An 18,275-nucleotide genomic window follows, 5' to 3' on the forward strand; every position below is an offset into this window, starting at 1 on the left:
AACAAACGCCGGAGCAGCGCCAACTTGACTCGGTTAGTGAGTTCAGCCACTCGAGCAACTCCAGTGTATCGTATATCACGTAATGCGGTTGCGCATGCGCATACTGAACAGTGGGTTAACTGTGCGAATATATGTAGATTTAAACAAAAATTGGTTAAACCGCTTTTGTTTCAAGCTTAGGCTGGGATTCACTTTTAACTTTATAGACCTGTGTTGCCATGTGTTCATTCTTATAATAATCATATATGTTTATGGTAGTAGATAGACACAGACAGTTGATCCTCTCTTGGCCATAAATGCCCTTGGCTGCTCTCTCTTCTACGTGCGTCGGCCTCACACTCCAGAAGGAGGTATAATGCAGTCTCCTTGGTAGCGTCACAGAAGCGACATAGGCCACTAGACTAGATTCCTAATTTAGGAAGTTAACATGCAAACTACCTAACTACATCTCTTCGCGCTACTTCCAACGACTGCATTGGATTCTAGAAGTAGAGAACGTTGGGCTTATACTGTCGTATTTTAGTATATTCAGCGTGCGTATGTCTTATAAGCCTCAAATCTGTCGTTGGGAGAGTGATTAGGTTCTTAAATATCTTGGTGTTCAACCCGTTTGAATTCCCTCAATGGATTCTTCTAAGCATGCATTCCTCTGCTCTTGACTCTTCCCCAATAGTAAGTATGTGGTCCGATGGCAAGGCAAAGTTCTGGCCCCATTGGACGTTGCTGCTATTTTCGGTCTATCAGCCTTCTCGTTACCTAGTATGCTTTTATAATCGTGGATCTACAATATTTCCACAGAGCAGTACTCCCGTTAGGTGTTAAATTTCGCTACTCATTCATATAACTGGCGGAACTTTACTTTACATTAATATAAAACTTTTAGTGCAGCTTATCTCTAGTTGTAAAAGCAGATGGAAGATTCAGGAGTACTTCTCCAAGGTAATGGTGATCATGGTGGTGGACTACCTGGCGTTTACTACCTTTAGTTTAGGTAAAGTCTATTTACCTGCGCAGTCTAGGGGTTACCTTCACAAAATATATTTTCATCCTCCGAACCGTGGGGTCGCGGGCTACCCCTTGAATAACCAAAGAGCAAACTACTAACGCGTCTTTCAAAGAGCAGGTTGCCAAAGGAATACCTGTACCACCCCTGCCGGAGGAAATGATGTTGTTGGTGGCCTGCATTAGCAGGTTTTTAGCCATCCACTTTCCTGCAATGTTACCGTGCTCAAGTATGGTGCCAATCTTTTTTGGAATTATGCATTCAGAGGCTACCAACATTGAGATCAGAGACTCAGAACAAATATGTGTTGATCACTCTGAGCGGGCCGCATTAATTCGTTCATTTCTGGAAAAAGCTATACAAATCTTCAAATTTCTGTTATCCTACGTCGGACCATTTTTTACCCTAGAAGAAGAAGAAAAGAATGAATCTCTTAAACTCCTATTAACCTCTGTGTACCTATATTACTGCTATATGTACATACACATACATAAATATATGCATACTTTTGATTATTTTTATGAGAGTTCAAAAAAAAAACCAAAACGCTCCACAGTGCACTTTACTGTCATTGTGCCGGCGCGAAGTCCAAATGCAGATATAACGGGTGATTTTTTTGAGGTTAGGATTTTCATGCATTAGTATTTGACAGATCACGTGGGATTTCAGACATGGTGTCAAAGAGAAAGATGCTCAGTATGCTTTGACATTTCATCNAAAAGTTGCCCAAAATTGGACTTTCCGAATGGACCACCTAAGACGCAGCCGCGGTCAACATTTAAATGAAATTATCTTCAAAAAGTAAATGTCATGGACCAATCTAACGTTTCAAATAAAGAACCGATGAGATTTTGCAAATTTTATGCGTTTTTTTTTAAAAAAAAGGTATCAAGCTCTTAAAAAATCACCCGTTATAAGTACTCGTTATTACAGCAAAATATAGGCAGCCACTTCACTCTCAATTACTTACAGACAAGTTTTTGCTGCCACTTTTTTTTTAGCTAATAATCGCTCTTATGAATACACTTTGCAAGTTTTTTTTTGTACATATTTTATTTTCATTAGCCAACGCCGTGCGCATGCTCTGAAATGACTGTTGCAACATCGCTAAACTGACAACAAACATGATTGCGGTCTACTCGTTGTATGTGGCTCTCCTCGATTCTATACTGCTCTCTTGCTCAATGCAGGTCTCCGATTTGATGTTTGGTTTAATTGCACTTTGCATTGATTGCCTTACTTTAAGCGGCTATTTGTTGCGACTGCTATTTTTTTTGGTTTTTAGTTTATGCTTCTTTGGGTGGGTTTTAATTATACTTTAGCAGTGACTTTAATATGTACATATAAGCGAATGAACGTAAGTATACATACATATGTATGTCATACTAGTTTTGCTCAAATTACGTCTTTATTAGCTGCTCGCCAAGTTTTATATATTTAAGAAATTTTTTTGTTTTTTTTTCTCTTAATAAATTTGCCATACTACTATACACTAAATATGCTAGTTTTCGTATTCTTAACAGACATATTCTATTCAGTCAAGTGGCTATTCTATTTCCAGAGATCGTTTTGGAGTACGTACATATTTTTTCTTCGGCCTTAATTTCCATATTTCAGAACAATTTTGTGACTAGTTCAGGACTTGTTCAGGACCATTTGATGCTAGTTCAGGAGTATTTTAAGACCAATTTGGGACTGGTTCGAATCTATTTAGGGACTAGTAAGTGACCGTTTCGGGATCCAAGACTTGTTCGGGATAGAAAAAAAGTGAACAGGCCCCGACAAAAAGAAAAAAATGAAATGAATGTTTAATTTCCAATCTAACCTTTTTATGTACATATGTATCATGTGCAGTCGAGAATTTCATAGAAAATAGACGTTGGTGAAAAATGCTGCACATTCTCCTCGACTTAAATTGTAATCATAAAAAAAATTTTAATAATCAATAACATAAAAATATTTTATACCAACAATAAAAGAAAGAACGAAATTTTTTTTCATCAAACTTTGAACTTAAGGTTGAAAAGGGGTAATACCTTGAATGTAGATAAAATAAAATGAGCGGTTTTTGCTCCATCGATAAGTCGTGTTCATAATACAATCAGAACTTTCTGAAAAATTGCCGAAAGATACAAAATATGCAAACTTATCGGAACAAAACTCATTCAAAATTGATGTAGCAAACACAATATTTATCAGCTGGGATCATTTGAATTGCGAGTCGCTCCAAAATCAAGCCAGAAGTGGAACTTGAAACTTTTAGCTCTAGCTCAATATATGTCGTCCAAGAAAAGATACAATTCCTGAGACAATGAATTTGAAAATTGATTTGACAGCTGTCAACTCTCAAACAACGGAAAAGTCGTTCTAATTTTTCCCGTAAAATAAAGCCTCTCCGACCACTGTGCGGCGGCACGATTTCAAAATAAAAAATACGCGCGGCCTTATTTTCGATATTCTTCAGTTTTAGGGGGTGGCTGGAAACACCAACTTTGGACCACCCTAATGTACATATTTGCGTACTCAAACGCTAGCACTTCTATTACGACAACCTGTATAAATTCTTGTGCATAGATACAATTGAGTTAACCTCTTGCTCCCCTTTATAAGGTGCTTTAGCAATTGCTTTTAGATTGTCTGTTTAGTACAAATTACTTATTTATAATGGTTCTGCCTAAATTGTTCTCTACCTCTCCACAGTGTATAGTTTTTAGATACATAATCCCTAATACATACATACATATGTACATACATATATACATTTGTTTGTACATAAATATGTAGTTTTTTTAGTTCGCAGACCGTTTCAAGGTAAGCTCACGATTAATTTAATCAACTAAGCGTTTGAAGTTTTTTTAAGTTAATTTTAAGTACTTAACTTACATACACTGTTGCATTTAGATCTAAGCATATGGAAGTTGAAAAATTGAGCTGTTTAAGAAGTAACAGAATTTAGGCGGAACATAATAGAATAAAGTTCTTGATTCACAAATGTTTTAAAAAAAATATTATTTTGCAAAAATCAGCTCCTAAAATTTAATGGTAAGCAAACTCACTATGCAACTCTGATGAGAGTAGGGATGCCAGATTATTTTTATGGAAACTAAGGATATTAGACCAGAGTTGGGGGCGCGTCCATAACCCGGCATTCAACTAGACGTACCACTCAATGAGGAGTTCTCTCTCCCCTACTCTGGAACCTTACAGTAAACTCAATTCTGATGAGACTGCAGAGTACCGGCTGTCACGTTATAGAGTATGCCGACGACAGCGCTCTCTATCTCGTAAATACGTGGTAGATGGAGTGTGAACTCAAGGTCAATTCTAACAAGACCGAAATGATACTAAATGGTGTGAGTTTTACACTTTCCAACAAGGTTAAATATCTACAAAAAAAAAATTAAATAAATGTGCATAAATAATAAATAAAATACACAAATAAATATCTACATTTAATTCTCAACAGAAAGTTGGACTGGAAGCGGAAAGTTACGGAACGTTAAAGGAAAGCCATTACCGTCCTCTACGCTTGTAAAGCAGTGGTAGGGAAACGATATGGGGTCCGAACCCGTGCATAATACACTGGATATACACGGCGGTTGTCCAAGCCATCCTTTTCTATGGGATCACCGTATGGTGGCCGACTCTAGAAACGCCCACTTACTGATGTATATTTTACCGGGTACAAAGAACGACAAACTTGGTAATCACAAATGCCCTTTCCTCTAATCCCAGTAGGGCTCTGGATACTATATTGAATCAACTCCCTACCGACCTTTACGGTACATAACAGGCCAGCTGCAACGCAACTACACTGAATGCAGCTCATACATGGAGAGACCTCAGACTCGGTCACTCAAAAATTCTGGGCACAATTCCAGTAACCCTTCATAAGCTGGAATACATCAGTTCAAGCTTCTGGTTCGAAAATAGGTTTTCCACTAAAATTCTAGGCATAAGCGACTGGGTAAACTGCTCGGACTTACATATGTAGATCCAGGGTCTACCGCTATCTGTACAGACGGGTCAAAGCTAGCTCGACAATAAAGTTGCAAGCGGAATCTACTGTAAGGACCACTCGCTAAACCTTAGGCGGCTGCCTGACCACTGAAAGTTTCAAAGAAGATCAACTTGTTCCGGTCCTATGCGTCCAGACGATGAGCCTTCCCTCACCAGCTCGACGGCCTGGTATCCGACACAATATGTGATTTTAGCTGTGAGCACCTACAATTAAAACATATATAAATATATGACCGTACGTAGAGTTTTGTAATTGCTATTATGCAATTATTTCAGTAAGTTATCCAAAAAGTTTACAAAAATATCCAAGTTACTTACCGCTTTGTTTCAATTGTCTTCGTACACATCTGCATTGGCTTTTGTTTATCATTAAAGGTAGTCAAGCGTAACTGCTTCGCAATTATCAACGCTTATCCGACAAGCATATTTACATATGGACGTATGTACAAATTTGTATACGAGTGGATATTTGTATATGTATGCACATTAGGGCGATTCAAAAATGCATGTAAAAAAGTGAAGTCCGAATTTTAATACTCTCAGCTCTAGATCGAAAAAATATACCGCTATTTTTTATTTTGAAATCAAAAAATATTTCTCTTCGGGAGACTCCCTTTTTTTTTTTTACTATTTTTAGCATTTTTTGCGGCTTTTTGGGGACCTATAAATCATTGAAAGTCTATTGAAGAGAAACACCGAATTTTGATCGAAAAATATAGATTTTTAAGGATTCTATACCATTTCTACGAAGAATTGTTTTAGTCTAGATTATTTTATTGCGGTGTAAAGCAATCCGAATTTACCTTTTTTTTTGGACCACCTTAATGTACATATATTTCACTGCTCTCTGAATATGCATCTTAAAATGTCCAAAAGTCCGCCCATGTGAGTTATGGATAATGTGCGATTTCACTTGCGGTCATCATGGTTTTACTACATACTACTACTATATACATACATACGTACACCAGCGTTCAACTAATTAGAAACGATATTCAAAATGATATTGTTTGCAAATTATGTTTATTTTTTTATTTCTCATAATTTTAGTTTAAAATATAATTCATTCTGTAACAGAAACCACAATAATAAGAGTTTTAAAGCTTGCACAAATTGCAAAAAAAATTAATCAAACTTCAAAAAATTGGCATCAAAATTACAAAACTTGAATTTAGAACATTTAAAAAATTTTCGGGTATGCAGTTTTGCAGCCCATTAAATTGTAGTAAAAGAAAGTGGAAGTATCAAGTCGTTAAAAATTACCGTTGATTTTTTAGAATTTTTTTTTGTGTTTTTTTTTTCATAAAAAAAAAATTTTGGAATGAATGGAAGAAAATGCGCAACACACTCCACACTAAAAATTTAAAAAAATCAACGGCATTTGCACTGCATACCCGAAAATTTTCAAATATTCTGATTAAAAATTTGGAAACATTTTTTGAAGTTTTGATACATTTTTTTGCAAGCTTTGAAACTTTTATTATTGTGGTTTCTGTTACAATTGAATTATATTTTTTATGAAAATTATCAAAAATAAACAAATCAACATAATTTGCAAAAAATATCAATTTGAAGTTCGTTTCTGATTAGTTGAACGTAGGTGTATATATACATAGTTGTGGCTTCTGCCAGCGTTGGCCTGCTGATGGGCGAATCTTGTTAGTGACAACCCAATTGAGTAAGGCTTTATTGCGAACTTTGCATTACATACACACATACTTAGTCATATAAATATTTGCAAGTTGGGAGCAGCGGGTGTTGCATTTATTTTTAGGTCATGCATGGACTGGAGTGGGTGACAAGATGCCTTAGCCGTCTATGGTAAACTGTTGCAAACACAGACCGTACTGAGTATCTATCTTAAAAAAAAAACAAGCAAGACTACATACATACATATAGACTTATAAATATTTTGAGCCTACAACCTAGTGAAACAACCATTTTGGGAGCTCAACCAAACTACATATGCTGCTTGTTTCTACGTGATAAGCAAGCCTTGAAAAGATTTTCAGTGGATTATAGTTTACAATTTTTGGGCACAAATTCAATCATATCACATACAATTTTATGTATAAATTTTCCTCAAACATTATTTCGGTCTCAGATAGCCAAAGTAAAATTTAGCAATAAGTTTTTTCGTAAAAAATCTTAACCCTTAGACTACTACCATTCGAATTTCCACATGACTTAAAAAATGTGCTCCGATTAATTTGAGCAAAAATTGCCAATTATTTTTCAAAATTTTCTAGAGTAATAATTATTTTTTACTTTTTACTTATTGAGTATTGGTATGATTTTTTAAGATTTTCGTGGGTTTTTAGCGGTTGGGAACTTTTGTTTTGCTCCGCGTTTTACTTTTGTAGATTTTCGGAATATCCTTGGGGTTTTTTTGTGATGATTCCATCCTTATTTTCCGAGATCATTCGATATTTTTGAGATTTTTTTTAACTTTTTTTAAACGAACGTATTCTGAACTTTTTCGGAATCTTTCGAAACTTTTATGGACTTTTTGAAATCTTTTGAGATTTTTTACTGTTCGAGATGTTTCGCAAACTTTTCGGAATCCTTCGTGCTAAACTGCTCGCGAGACACATTTTTTTCTCAAAGGCCCATAGTAAAATTTTAGGGATCAGTTTTTTTGAAAAATATTTTAAAATTTTAACTTCTACCATTCTAAATGCATATGTACATCATGACTTAAAAAATTTGTGTTGTTATTATTGTATTTTGAGTAAGATATACATACATATATCATCAATGTCTGACAGCTTATCAAGAAAACCTAGAGATTTATTCGGGTGCATTCAAGATTTCTCGGGATCTTTTGGAGTTCTGCGCGTTTTACTTTTCGGGAAATTTTGGATTTTGGACGGAGGCATTATATATTTTTTTTCTGAGATACTTTAGTTGAAATTTTTGATATTTTTTTTAGAATTTTTTTTTTTTATATTTTTTCTGGATATTCGAAATATTTTCGAGACCATTCTGGATTTTTTTTTGGTATTCCTCGTGCTTTACTTCTCTAAATCTTTCAGAATTAACCGAGGATTTTCGGAATTTTTTTTTTTAAACAATTTTCGTTTTTTTTGGAAAGCTTTCGGAAGATTTGGAATTTTTTAGGATTTTTTCAATTCCAAAAATATATTTTTATCATAAGTTTGCTTTTTATGAATATCTTAAAAATAAAAAGCAAAATTTGAAGGTTCAAAAATGACTTAATTTTTTTTTTGCATTTCATTACAGAATGCTTGCTCGGCACAGTCTTTGTTAGTGTTAAAAACTATTATTGTGAAATTTATTTTTGCATATTTCGAAAAGTTTTAAACCACTGCTTTATATTTTCAATGTTTTTTTTTTTAGAAAAAAGGCCTTCGCAGATTTTTCTCTGTCTTCGTTTTTATTTAGTGTTTCAGTTGTCAAAGCCATTCTTTCTTCAAAAGCATAACCCACGCAAAGCAAATGGGAGTGTGAATGATTAGTGACTTGGAACAAATAAGCCAAGTTAATGCCATTGCCAAAACAACAGGTCACTCACTGCCTTACACTGGATGAACATACAAATTTACACATACATACATATGTATGTTGTTTGCAAGGAAAATATTTATGTAATTATGAAAAATAGGTGCAAATTGCTTATTTTCTCGTCGAGTACTTGCAAAGCTTTCCAATGCACTGTATGTATTTGCATAAGCCTTTCGCTTTCGTTCAAAACCAAATGCTATTGAGTGGCCCCACTTCTTTGGCGTGCCATTAAAGCTTACTTATAAGTACTGTCTTAAGTACCAATTTTCAGTTACATACTTTGTCATATGCACATATGTATGTATATACATACGTAAGCGTAGAGTGCAATAAAGCGCAATGCGACCGACATACAAACATATAACTTTTACTGCGTTTTGCTTTTGTTATTTTGTTTAAATTTTAACGCATTTTTAGTTAGTTTTTTTTTTAAATTTTGAGAAGGATGCACAGCTGCATGCAAATAAAAAAAATGCAATCTATAATGCATTTCTTAAATTGAGGTGTTAAAATTTTTTATCGATTTTCAAACAGTGGGATCGTGTTTCTCTTCTCTAAATCTATAACTAATCGATTTTAAGATTTTAAAAATATTTTCAAAATAAATCATTTTGAAGCCCCTTTCGTTTTACACCTACATTGATGTAATATTTTACTTCACTTATTAATTAATTAATTATAACGTTTGAGAAAGGTGGCCACTCGCTTAAAGAAATATCCAGCATTCAGGTTATAACCTATCTGTTTACCATATTTCATTGAAATCCGATAAGCCATTTTATAGTGAACGAGCAATAAACATGCACACACACTCGGAATACGGAATGAAAAGGGAGTGGAATTGTTTCCCTGTAAATATCCGGACTCGTATTAGAGCCAGAAAAGTCATAGAATTCTGAGTTGCAACCAGTGTTGCCAGATTTTTAAAAGACTGAAAATTGTCGAAAAAGAACGGTATTTTCTACCAAAAAACTGTAACACTCAAATTAACTGTCCACTTTTTAAATTTACATACAAACAAAACAGAAAGAAAAAAATTAATTTACTCATTCAAATCAGAAATTTCGAAAAAAAAATTTAATTTGTACCAGGAAGTACATAATTTTTGCGGCGACATTATCAGAGTACAACATTTTAAGGAAAGAGCACTCCATATGCAGGGCAGAATAAATGTAACATTATTTCGAGAGAAGAAAACCAAAAATCTAGAAATAAACCTTGTCGATAACCCCACGTTAAAAGTCTTTGTACTTATCTGAGCTCTTAACCGCAGTTAAGCCTTTGATGGGAATAGGCTATAATCTTGTCTAAAAACTGTAATTTAGTATCAACTTAAAAAAGAGCCAAAAAGTAGCATAGCGGTCCCAAGCCTCAAAGGAACGTATTTTAAAACAAGATAACAAATATTTTCTTACTTATTTAATTCTTTTTCCCTTTTGGTTTATTTATTTATTTATTTAAATAAATTTTTTCGAAATAAAATTAGAATCATTTTGAGAAACCGAAAAACCTCATTTTCGGTCTATTACCGAAACACTCCCAAAACACTCCCGCTAGGATATTTGCGATAGGGGAGTCCCCGCGGAGTCTTTGCGGATTATCTGAGCAAGCGTTTTGGGACTTCAAATTACTAATTTAAGCAATTCTAAAGGCAATCTTTTTCACATACTGAGAAGGCCTTTTTCTCCGAGAGATATGCATGCTCCTTTGGGACTCTTTCCGGAGCCTCCCTAGTGGAATTAGCGCATCTCCGCTGGTTGCCTGGAATTTATGTAACTACAGTAATTTAAAATCTCGGAACGGTTTCGCCCGGCTCGGCTCCGTTTCCTGTGCGTACGCACACTTAAAACCAAAATGCAAAATCGAGAATGTTTTGGTAAAAAATTTAATTGCGCACTAATTTTCTACTATAATATATTCTACAATCAATATGTACAGTACATCTTCTCTAAAAGCGAACTTCACCTCTGTTAATCTTTTCAAATATATCATTAGTCAACAATCCATAGCGTCCAGATGTTGTCTGATAATAATAAATGGCATCCTGAATAATATTTGGGTTGTAGCCCTCCTTTTGCAGATCAACTTTACGCAGTTTGTATGTGCCGGTTATATCAACATTAGTTAGAAATCTTATAAACTGCGGCCTAGCGTACGAGGGCAACACCTTCGATATATCCTCTGCGAAACGTTCCAGGTTTACCTGCCGTTGTGGATCATAAATCGCAGCCATTCCAGCACGTCCCTCTGCATTTGGTATCGTTACACCATAGACGATGGTGTCCTTGTAACTAGCAACATTACTAACCTGTGCCTCCACTTCACTTGTGGACACATTTTCGCCCTTCCAACGAAAGGTATCGCCAGTGCGATCCATAAAATAGAGATAACCGCGTTCGTCTGCGGTCAACAGATCGCCGGAGAGAAATGCCATATCACCTTTTTTGAAAACATTATGCGCAATTTTCTTCGACGAAGCCGTCTCATCAGCATAACCAAGAAATTCGCGCGAGGGATTACCCTTAATAATTTTACCTATGAAAACACCCGACTCGCCCGGCTCACAACGCTGACACAGGCCATCGGCGCCGCGTATGGGCTCACCAGTATCAGAATCTGCTTTTATTATAGCTATCGGATAGATTTGTGGAAATATACGTGAAATAAAGCCAATGGCACCAATTGTATTGTCATTATTCATAATATTGGCATTGCCCTCGGTGGCGCCGTAAAACTCGCCCACTTTTTTTATATTAAAGCGCTTGACGAAAGGCGTCCAGATTTGTGGGCGCAGTCCATTGCCGAAAACCATACGAATTTTGTGCTTGCGATCGTACCCGGAAGGTGGTGTGGCTAATATATAGCGCGCCATTTCGCCGATATATTGGCCAATCTAGGAAGAGGGAGTGGGTATAAAATTAATATAACTTAGTAAAAAGTAGCTCTGGAGGCTTACCGTGCAGTTAAAGCGTACACAGTCAGCAAAGTAGGCCGAGGCTGAGAACTTTTTCCGTATAGCAACTGTTGAGCCAAATAGTAACGCTTGCCCTATGCTCATAACACCGCCAGCTGTATGATAGAGTGGCAGCGGAGTGTAGTAGACGTCCTTCTTTTTAAAATTTAGGGTGTAGTGAATACCTGCGGCTATGAAAATATACCTGGAAATAAACATGAAATATATATTTACATAGTATAAAAACATCTGTCCCATAAATGCAAACTATTTATGTTCAGCTAAAAGAAAATACCTCCCTAGGGAACCCAACGATCACTCAACAGGCTCCCTCGGCAATGTTTTCCACACTTCGCGCCTAGTGCGAAGGTAAATCCCAACCGTCCTTCTGCGTCCCACTGCTGAAACCTCCAGCAAATGGGGGAGGGATATCTTAAAACAGCCGAAGCTCGCGAAATCCGTGCTCTTAACTATGGAAACATTGAAAGTCCAAGCGAGACCTCAGTACTAGGAGGAAGAAACTTAGGTGCTGTGTTTTAAGAATTTTATGGAAGGGCTCTAGAGAGCTGAATTGGAGATAATATTTCCAAACCAGCAGGACTCAAAAGGATTTTAAAATTCGTGAGAAGACTCGCGCATAGCCGATCACATTGGAATGGAGCAAAACCTTAAGTCATGCGAAGGAAAACGCCCCAATCTGGCAATAATAACTTCTATAGAAGCTTGCGGCCAACAGGTGTCGCATGCAAGTGGGAGCAGGTGCAACCGCATTTACAGCTTACGCGAACGGTGCTTCCTTCTTTAAAATTGCAAATATCAGTCTCAGTGAAATCATCGAAGATATTCGATGCACATAAACTCAATTTCCACTACTAGCGCCTTTCTACTTACCGCGAAGGCTCGGGTTTTATCCGACCAATGAATATTGTTCGACCATGTAACCCTGTTTAAATCGGCAAACCCTATCAATCTCTGTCTGCTCTTGGACTAATGTCTTCCAGCAGGGCTGCTCCGAGGTCTTTTGCTTCGGTCCTGAAACTTCGTTCTGCTGCATATAGCAGATAAAGGCCCATCTGGACTCCATTTTAATTAAGGCTCTATTTCGCAAAGGAGGTAGTCTTCTAAGAACCTGTTCTAGCTTAGAATGGGTTTAATAGTAAGTGGACCTGATGGTATGTATGTCGTTTCTTGTTGCTCACTCCGCAGGACATCTTCTGCCTTCACGGGGCCAACTAGACCCCTCGGCTCCACGAACTTTACCTAAGCAACAAGTAAGCACCTGCCGCCTTACTCCCTCACTTCCACTTCCTCAGTCGAATTCCCGTGTGACGGCTAACCAACTGGGAAACTCCTGCCTTGGCTAGTGATATTTCCGACTACGCTCTGGTCTACGCATCATCCGCGAGTGGAAAATTGACTACCACAACTACTACAGCTTAGAGCGACAGGAGAACCTTAGCGTCATACTTCTAAATCTAAAGAGCACTGGTTGTGAAGTCCTCGCGTATGCTGACGACATAGCAATCATTGCAACGGTCAGACTATTCCGAGCTAGGAATATTTGGGATATCATCTTGATATAGATAGCTTCTCTGCGGTCAAAACCGTTTGGTAGTAGAAGAGTTTAACTCGCAACGCTTTTCTTGACATTTAAGCATGTCAAATGATCAACGACGAATTTTATTGGCAGATCACCAATAGATATCCCGGCATAATCTTCTATACTAGCAAATAAGGGTGTCCACCTACGCCAAGTCGTGTTTGGGATATCTGCATTTTACGATTATCCAGCATTAATTGCTTTATAAAATTATCTAACTTCATGAATATATTATACCGTGAATGCGAGATGACTGCCGCCTTAGGTAATCCCGTCGTGCCAGAGGTGTAAATATACACCAATTTATCGTGATGATTTGGCTGTTGAGCTTCGGTAGGCAACACTTCATAACCGCTGCAAGAATCTAAAAGAGCTGTCAAGTCCTCCACTAGGTTACGCATTTGCTTATTTCCACAGTTATTAAATTGGTATAACTTGGCATGAATGTCAGAAGTAATATCGCCGATTGTCTCCTCGAAAGCTTCGCCATATATAAAAGCTGAACACTTAGCCACATTAATGCTGTGAAGTAGTGATGACCCCTTCAAGTTTGTATTGATTAGAGATGTAATAATGCCGAGTTTCGAGAGGCCTAACCAAATGGCAACAAACTCTGCACGATTCTCTAACATTAGACCAATTACGTCTCCCTTTGTGTAGCCATGAGTATGGAAAATGTAAGCGATGCGATTAGAGAACTCATTGAGTTGACGAAATGTCCAACGCTGCGTTTCACTTATAATGGCCATCTTCTCAGGATATTTGTTTACATGCTTTTGGAATACATCGCCGATAGATAAGTTCTTGCGCTCATAACGTTTCATAAGTACGAGTAGCTTTATATAAGCCCACAAAGCACTGGAAAATAAGAGTTGGTAAAGTTGCTTAACAAAAAAAAATTAACAGGGCAATTCTGGCAACTGTCTCTTTCAACTCACCACAGTCTTTCCAAAAACAAAGGTCTTTCGTAAGATAGATAATTATTATTTTAGGCAACTACCTTGAAAGCTCTTTTCTGTCTTTCGGAAGACTAGATGAAAGATTTGCTAACTAGGGGTTCTTTCTGTTTTTCTCTTTCTCTTTTAGTAATGTTTCCTAAGATTCAAATAAAAAATATATATTTATCTTTTGAAACAATAAAAACTAAAAATCAAAGGAAATTTAAATAAAAAAAATATTTTTACAAAAAAAAAATCTAAAAATTACAAGAAAATTAAACTAAAAAATGAAAAAAATAAAATAAAGAATGTCAGTAAAAGAAGGTCCTAAACATTAAATAAAAAATATTTAAAAAAATAAAATAAAAAGTAAAAGAAAATTGTATTCAAATGTAAAAACTTTATTTCAAAAATAAAATAACTCAGTTAAATATATGTACATACATATATATAATAATAATATTTATCATCCTTAAACAATTAAATCTAAAAATCAAAAGAAAATTAAATTAATTAATAAAACAAAGTTAAATAAAATAAGTTACTAAAGATTAAATGAAATAAAAAAACAATATTTTTCCTTTAATTGAGAATTAATCCTAGGATTAAAAGAAAATTTAATTTAATGGTAATTAAAAANACAGAAAAGAATCAAAAAGGTACAAGAATTAATCCTAGGATTAAAAGAAAATTTAATTTAATGGTAATTAAAAAAGATTAAATAAATTAAAAAAATAAATATTTTTAAAATCAAATAAAAAAATATAAAGAAATAAAAAAGGTTTAAAAAAGTAACGTAATTAAAAATATTTTTCTTTTTAAATAACTAAAATCTCGAAATAAAAAAAAGTTGTTGCAAACGAAACAATTTTATAAAAAAAGAAAAAATAAAATAAGTATTTTTAAAGCAAAAGACCAAAAAGAAACGAAAGGTAACACAATTAAATCTAAATATTAAAAAAAAACTAAATTACATTTTATAAAATAAGTTCCTTAAGTTTAAATGAAATATTATATTTTCAAAGCAGTAAAATCATATAAAAATTTATATATAAAAAAATTATAAAAGAGTAAAAAAATTATATCTAAAAATTAAAAGAACATTTAATTAAACAATAATATCATAAAACACTCCTTGAAGGTTGAATGAAATTACAAAAAAAAATTTAAGAAATATATAAAGTAACACAGTTAAATCTAAATACTAAACGCTCCTGAAGATAATGTAAAACTTTAAAAATTTTGTTTTTAAAGCAATAAAATCTAAAAAAAAAATTAATAGATATAGGTCCTAAACATTAAATTAAATTTAAAAAAATATATATGAGGTACCACTTAAAAAAACCATGTTGAACTCGAGATGACCTTGAAAGAAAATTTCATTAAAAAAAGAAAAAAATATATATGAAAAAAAAGAAAATAATTTAAATGTATATTTCTTTTTAAATAATATAATCTAAAAAATAAAAGAATATTCAAACAAAAATAATTAAATCGGTTTCTTAAAAATAATTAATATAAAAATATTTTTCTTTTTAAAACAATAAATTCCTAAAACTAAAAGGAACCTAAGTTAAAATACAAATGTTGGCAAGGGAAACTTTGGTGCCAGAATAAACAAAATCTTTCAAATTATCTTGACTAACTGTCAATTGCCTTCAGAAGGACCATTTTAGCCATGATACAAAAAAGAAGGTAGTTTCATTTAATGACATTCGTTGTTGTTGTTAACCATTTGACTTTTAATAAAATTATGACATTTCATCAAATTCATGCTACCTGATCACTAGAAGAAATATTTTTTTTTAACCAGAAGATTTTATCAGTACATTCAACGATGTGGAATATGATAAACTAGAAAATTATGCCGGCTACATGATTTCGAAAATGGGGTTGACGACTAGGTTCAGAAAGCATGACGAAAGTGTATGCTTACATATCGTCGCTTAAAGTACAAAACCGCGTATCGTCGTTCTGCAAATCCGCGTAATTGACATTTTTTGCCAAAAATAGGATTTGCTCACACAAGCTCTTGGCTCAAGCCTTATCCATTCGTCCTGAAATGCGATTTCTTTGTAAAAAAAGAGAACCTTTTGAAATATGAGTGTTTTTACTCTCTACAAACAATTAATGCAACTGCGTATGTGAAAGTTGTGCATTTTGTCGATACACGGTTTTGTACTTTAAACGAGGATCTGTTAGTTGTTTATCGGAGGGCGATCTCTTCAAGCCGACTTCAGGTATTTTGCATAAATTAAGAATTTGTGAAATTTAATGATGATGCGCTAATCACAAAGCCTAATTTTTTGCAAAATCTGATGAGAAATGTAAAAGTAAATTTGAACCAAAATATAAAAAGGTTTTATTTGGGAAGAACATTATTTAGAATTCGACTTTTAAATCGCAAGATTGCATTCAAAATAAGAAAACAAAAAAATAACAGAATAATGCGCGCGTGGTTTTTATTACAAAATGAAAAGAACAGTTACAATGAAGTCTCCTTTAACAGTTTACATTTTAAATATTTTTAATAAAAAAACCACGTAAGTAAAAAAAAGTACCAAGCACTAATAATGGTTTTTGATTTGAAATGTTATTACATTGGTATAAATATGGGAAAGAAAATACTCCGATTTATTGTTTTAATATTATCAAAGTGGCAAGGCCGTTGATAATACTCACAATTTATGAAACTTCAAAAAATTTTATTATCCGTCAAAAGTTGTTTATTGAAACTACCTTCTTTTTTGTATCATGGTTTTAGCCAGAATCAAGATTTGATCGACAACTCAGTTAGGCTCTCTTTTAAGGTACGATCACGTCCAAAAATATAAACAATCGATTCGAAATTCATAAAATTTTTCTTTTATTGTATGGTCCTTATGAGAGCAATGCCAAATTCAATCACACTTTGTTAAATACATTTTGGCCAGAATTGCCCTGTAAGTTGTAAAGTAACATAGTAATAATAACTCACGTCATGTCCCGCTTGCACGTCAGAGCGGCAATGTAGAACCAACGCCAACCCACAGTCACCAGCAGAATAGCAAAAAGTACGGCGAACATTGCCGGCAAACTACTTATCCAACCAAAGCAGTAATACCAGAGTAACAAAGTGACAACAGTTGCCGTGGTGCTTACTGCAACAACAACAACAATTTTACGCTTCCTCTTCGTGGGCGCTCCAAGCGCTGTGTAACGGTATTTTCTATGATCTATATATGCGTTTCGTTTGTAACCACCGCTGTACGCCCGCCTTAACTCCTCGTCATCGCCATCAATGTCAATGGTTATATGATTCGGTCTTCGTTGGTCTTCTTTATTGATTCTTGTAGAATGCAGTCGTTCATCCCTATGACAAGGCTGATGTCGATTATTATCCAGTTTACTATAGCGGTAATGTTGCACGTTATCCTCTGCTGTGTTGGTTGGTATTGTCGAGCTTCCGGTACTTGCCTTAAAAAAGCGTCTACGAAATTTTTGATATTGACGTAATGTTAAATGTCGTCATAATAGAAAATGTGGCGAACGCGTTGGTAAATAATTGGAGCGGAATATCAGATTACGCATAAGCATGCTGCAAAAGCTTGCAAGGATTATAAGGATTACCAACGACTAGAGAGAGAGTTAAGCAGAAGTAGACACAACACTTTCAACTCACAACTGAGCAAAATCGATTACTAAACAGCGAGCAAAACTTGCAACTTTTTTTGCGCGCACATAAAACAGTTATTTTACTGCTTGAATTTTATAAATGTATGTATATACATATGTAGGTATACTTTATTTTATTTTTACATATTTTATATGCTGTTTTATATTCAACTATTTTAATGCATAACACTACGGCTTGTTTGAAAAGTTTATCACGACTAAATGACAGTGAAAAGGCTTACCATGCCACACCACCCACACAAAGTTGTATGTACAGGTGAATTGCTTGTGTGCTTTCAAAGGACACAAAACACAGGGTGTATCGACCGAACTAGGACCAATTGGAATCTGAAATAAAATGCATACTCTATACTCAAATATCTGTGCCCCGAAATATCTGTGCCACGAACTAGTCCCGGAAATTGAGAGGCTGACATTTTTTTCCGTTTTTTAAACAGTGGACTCGTGTTTCTCGTCTTAAAATCTATAATATTAGTATAATAAAAAATAAAAATTGATTATTTTTTTTAAATATATCCGTTGGATTTTGCATGCTTTTTTTCGAAGAACAATATTTCTGAA

General features: G+C 34.7%; 1 protein-coding gene across 1 annotated transcript; it reads right to left on the minus strand.

The window, feature by feature from the left end:
• Positions 1 to 10,346: 10,346 nt before the first annotated feature.
• Positions 10,347 to 17,976, minus strand: LOC108376640 (long-chain fatty acid transport protein 4-like). The gene is made up of 4 exons (XM_017632864.1): positions 17,017 to 17,976; positions 13,339 to 13,959; positions 11,505 to 11,706; positions 10,347 to 11,441 (listed from the first exon to the last, which is right to left on the minus strand). Exons 1-4 carry the CDS (start codon positions 17,103 to 17,105, stop codon positions 10,497 to 10,499), a joined length of 1,857 nt encoding a protein of 618 aa, XP_017488353.1. The 5' UTR covers positions 17,106 to 17,976; the 3' UTR covers positions 10,347 to 10,496.
• Positions 17,977 to 18,275: the final 299 nt, after the last annotated feature.

The sequence above is a fragment of the Rhagoletis zephyria genome, unplaced genomic scaffold (genome assembly GCF_001687245.7).
Source record: "Rhagoletis zephyria isolate East Lansing unplaced genomic scaffold, Rhagoletis_zephyria_1.1 Rzeph_scaffold_10775, whole genome shotgun sequence".
NCBI lineage: Eukaryota > Metazoa > Arthropoda > Insecta > Diptera > Tephritidae > Rhagoletis > Rhagoletis zephyria.

Coding starts and splice junctions, on each gene's coding strand:
- LOC108376640 (XM_017632864.1), bottom strand. CDS start 17,105: ATGTTCGCCGTACTTTTTGCTATTCTGCTGGTGACTGTGGGTTGGCGT. Junction 11,707..13,338: donor GCAGTCATCTCGCATTCACG/GTATAATATATT, acceptor GTTTATTTCCAG/GTATATTTTCATAGCCGCAG. Junction 11,442..11,504: donor GTGTACGCTTTAACTGCACG/GTAAGCCTCCAG, acceptor CCCTCTTCCTAG/ATTGGCCAATATATCGGCGA.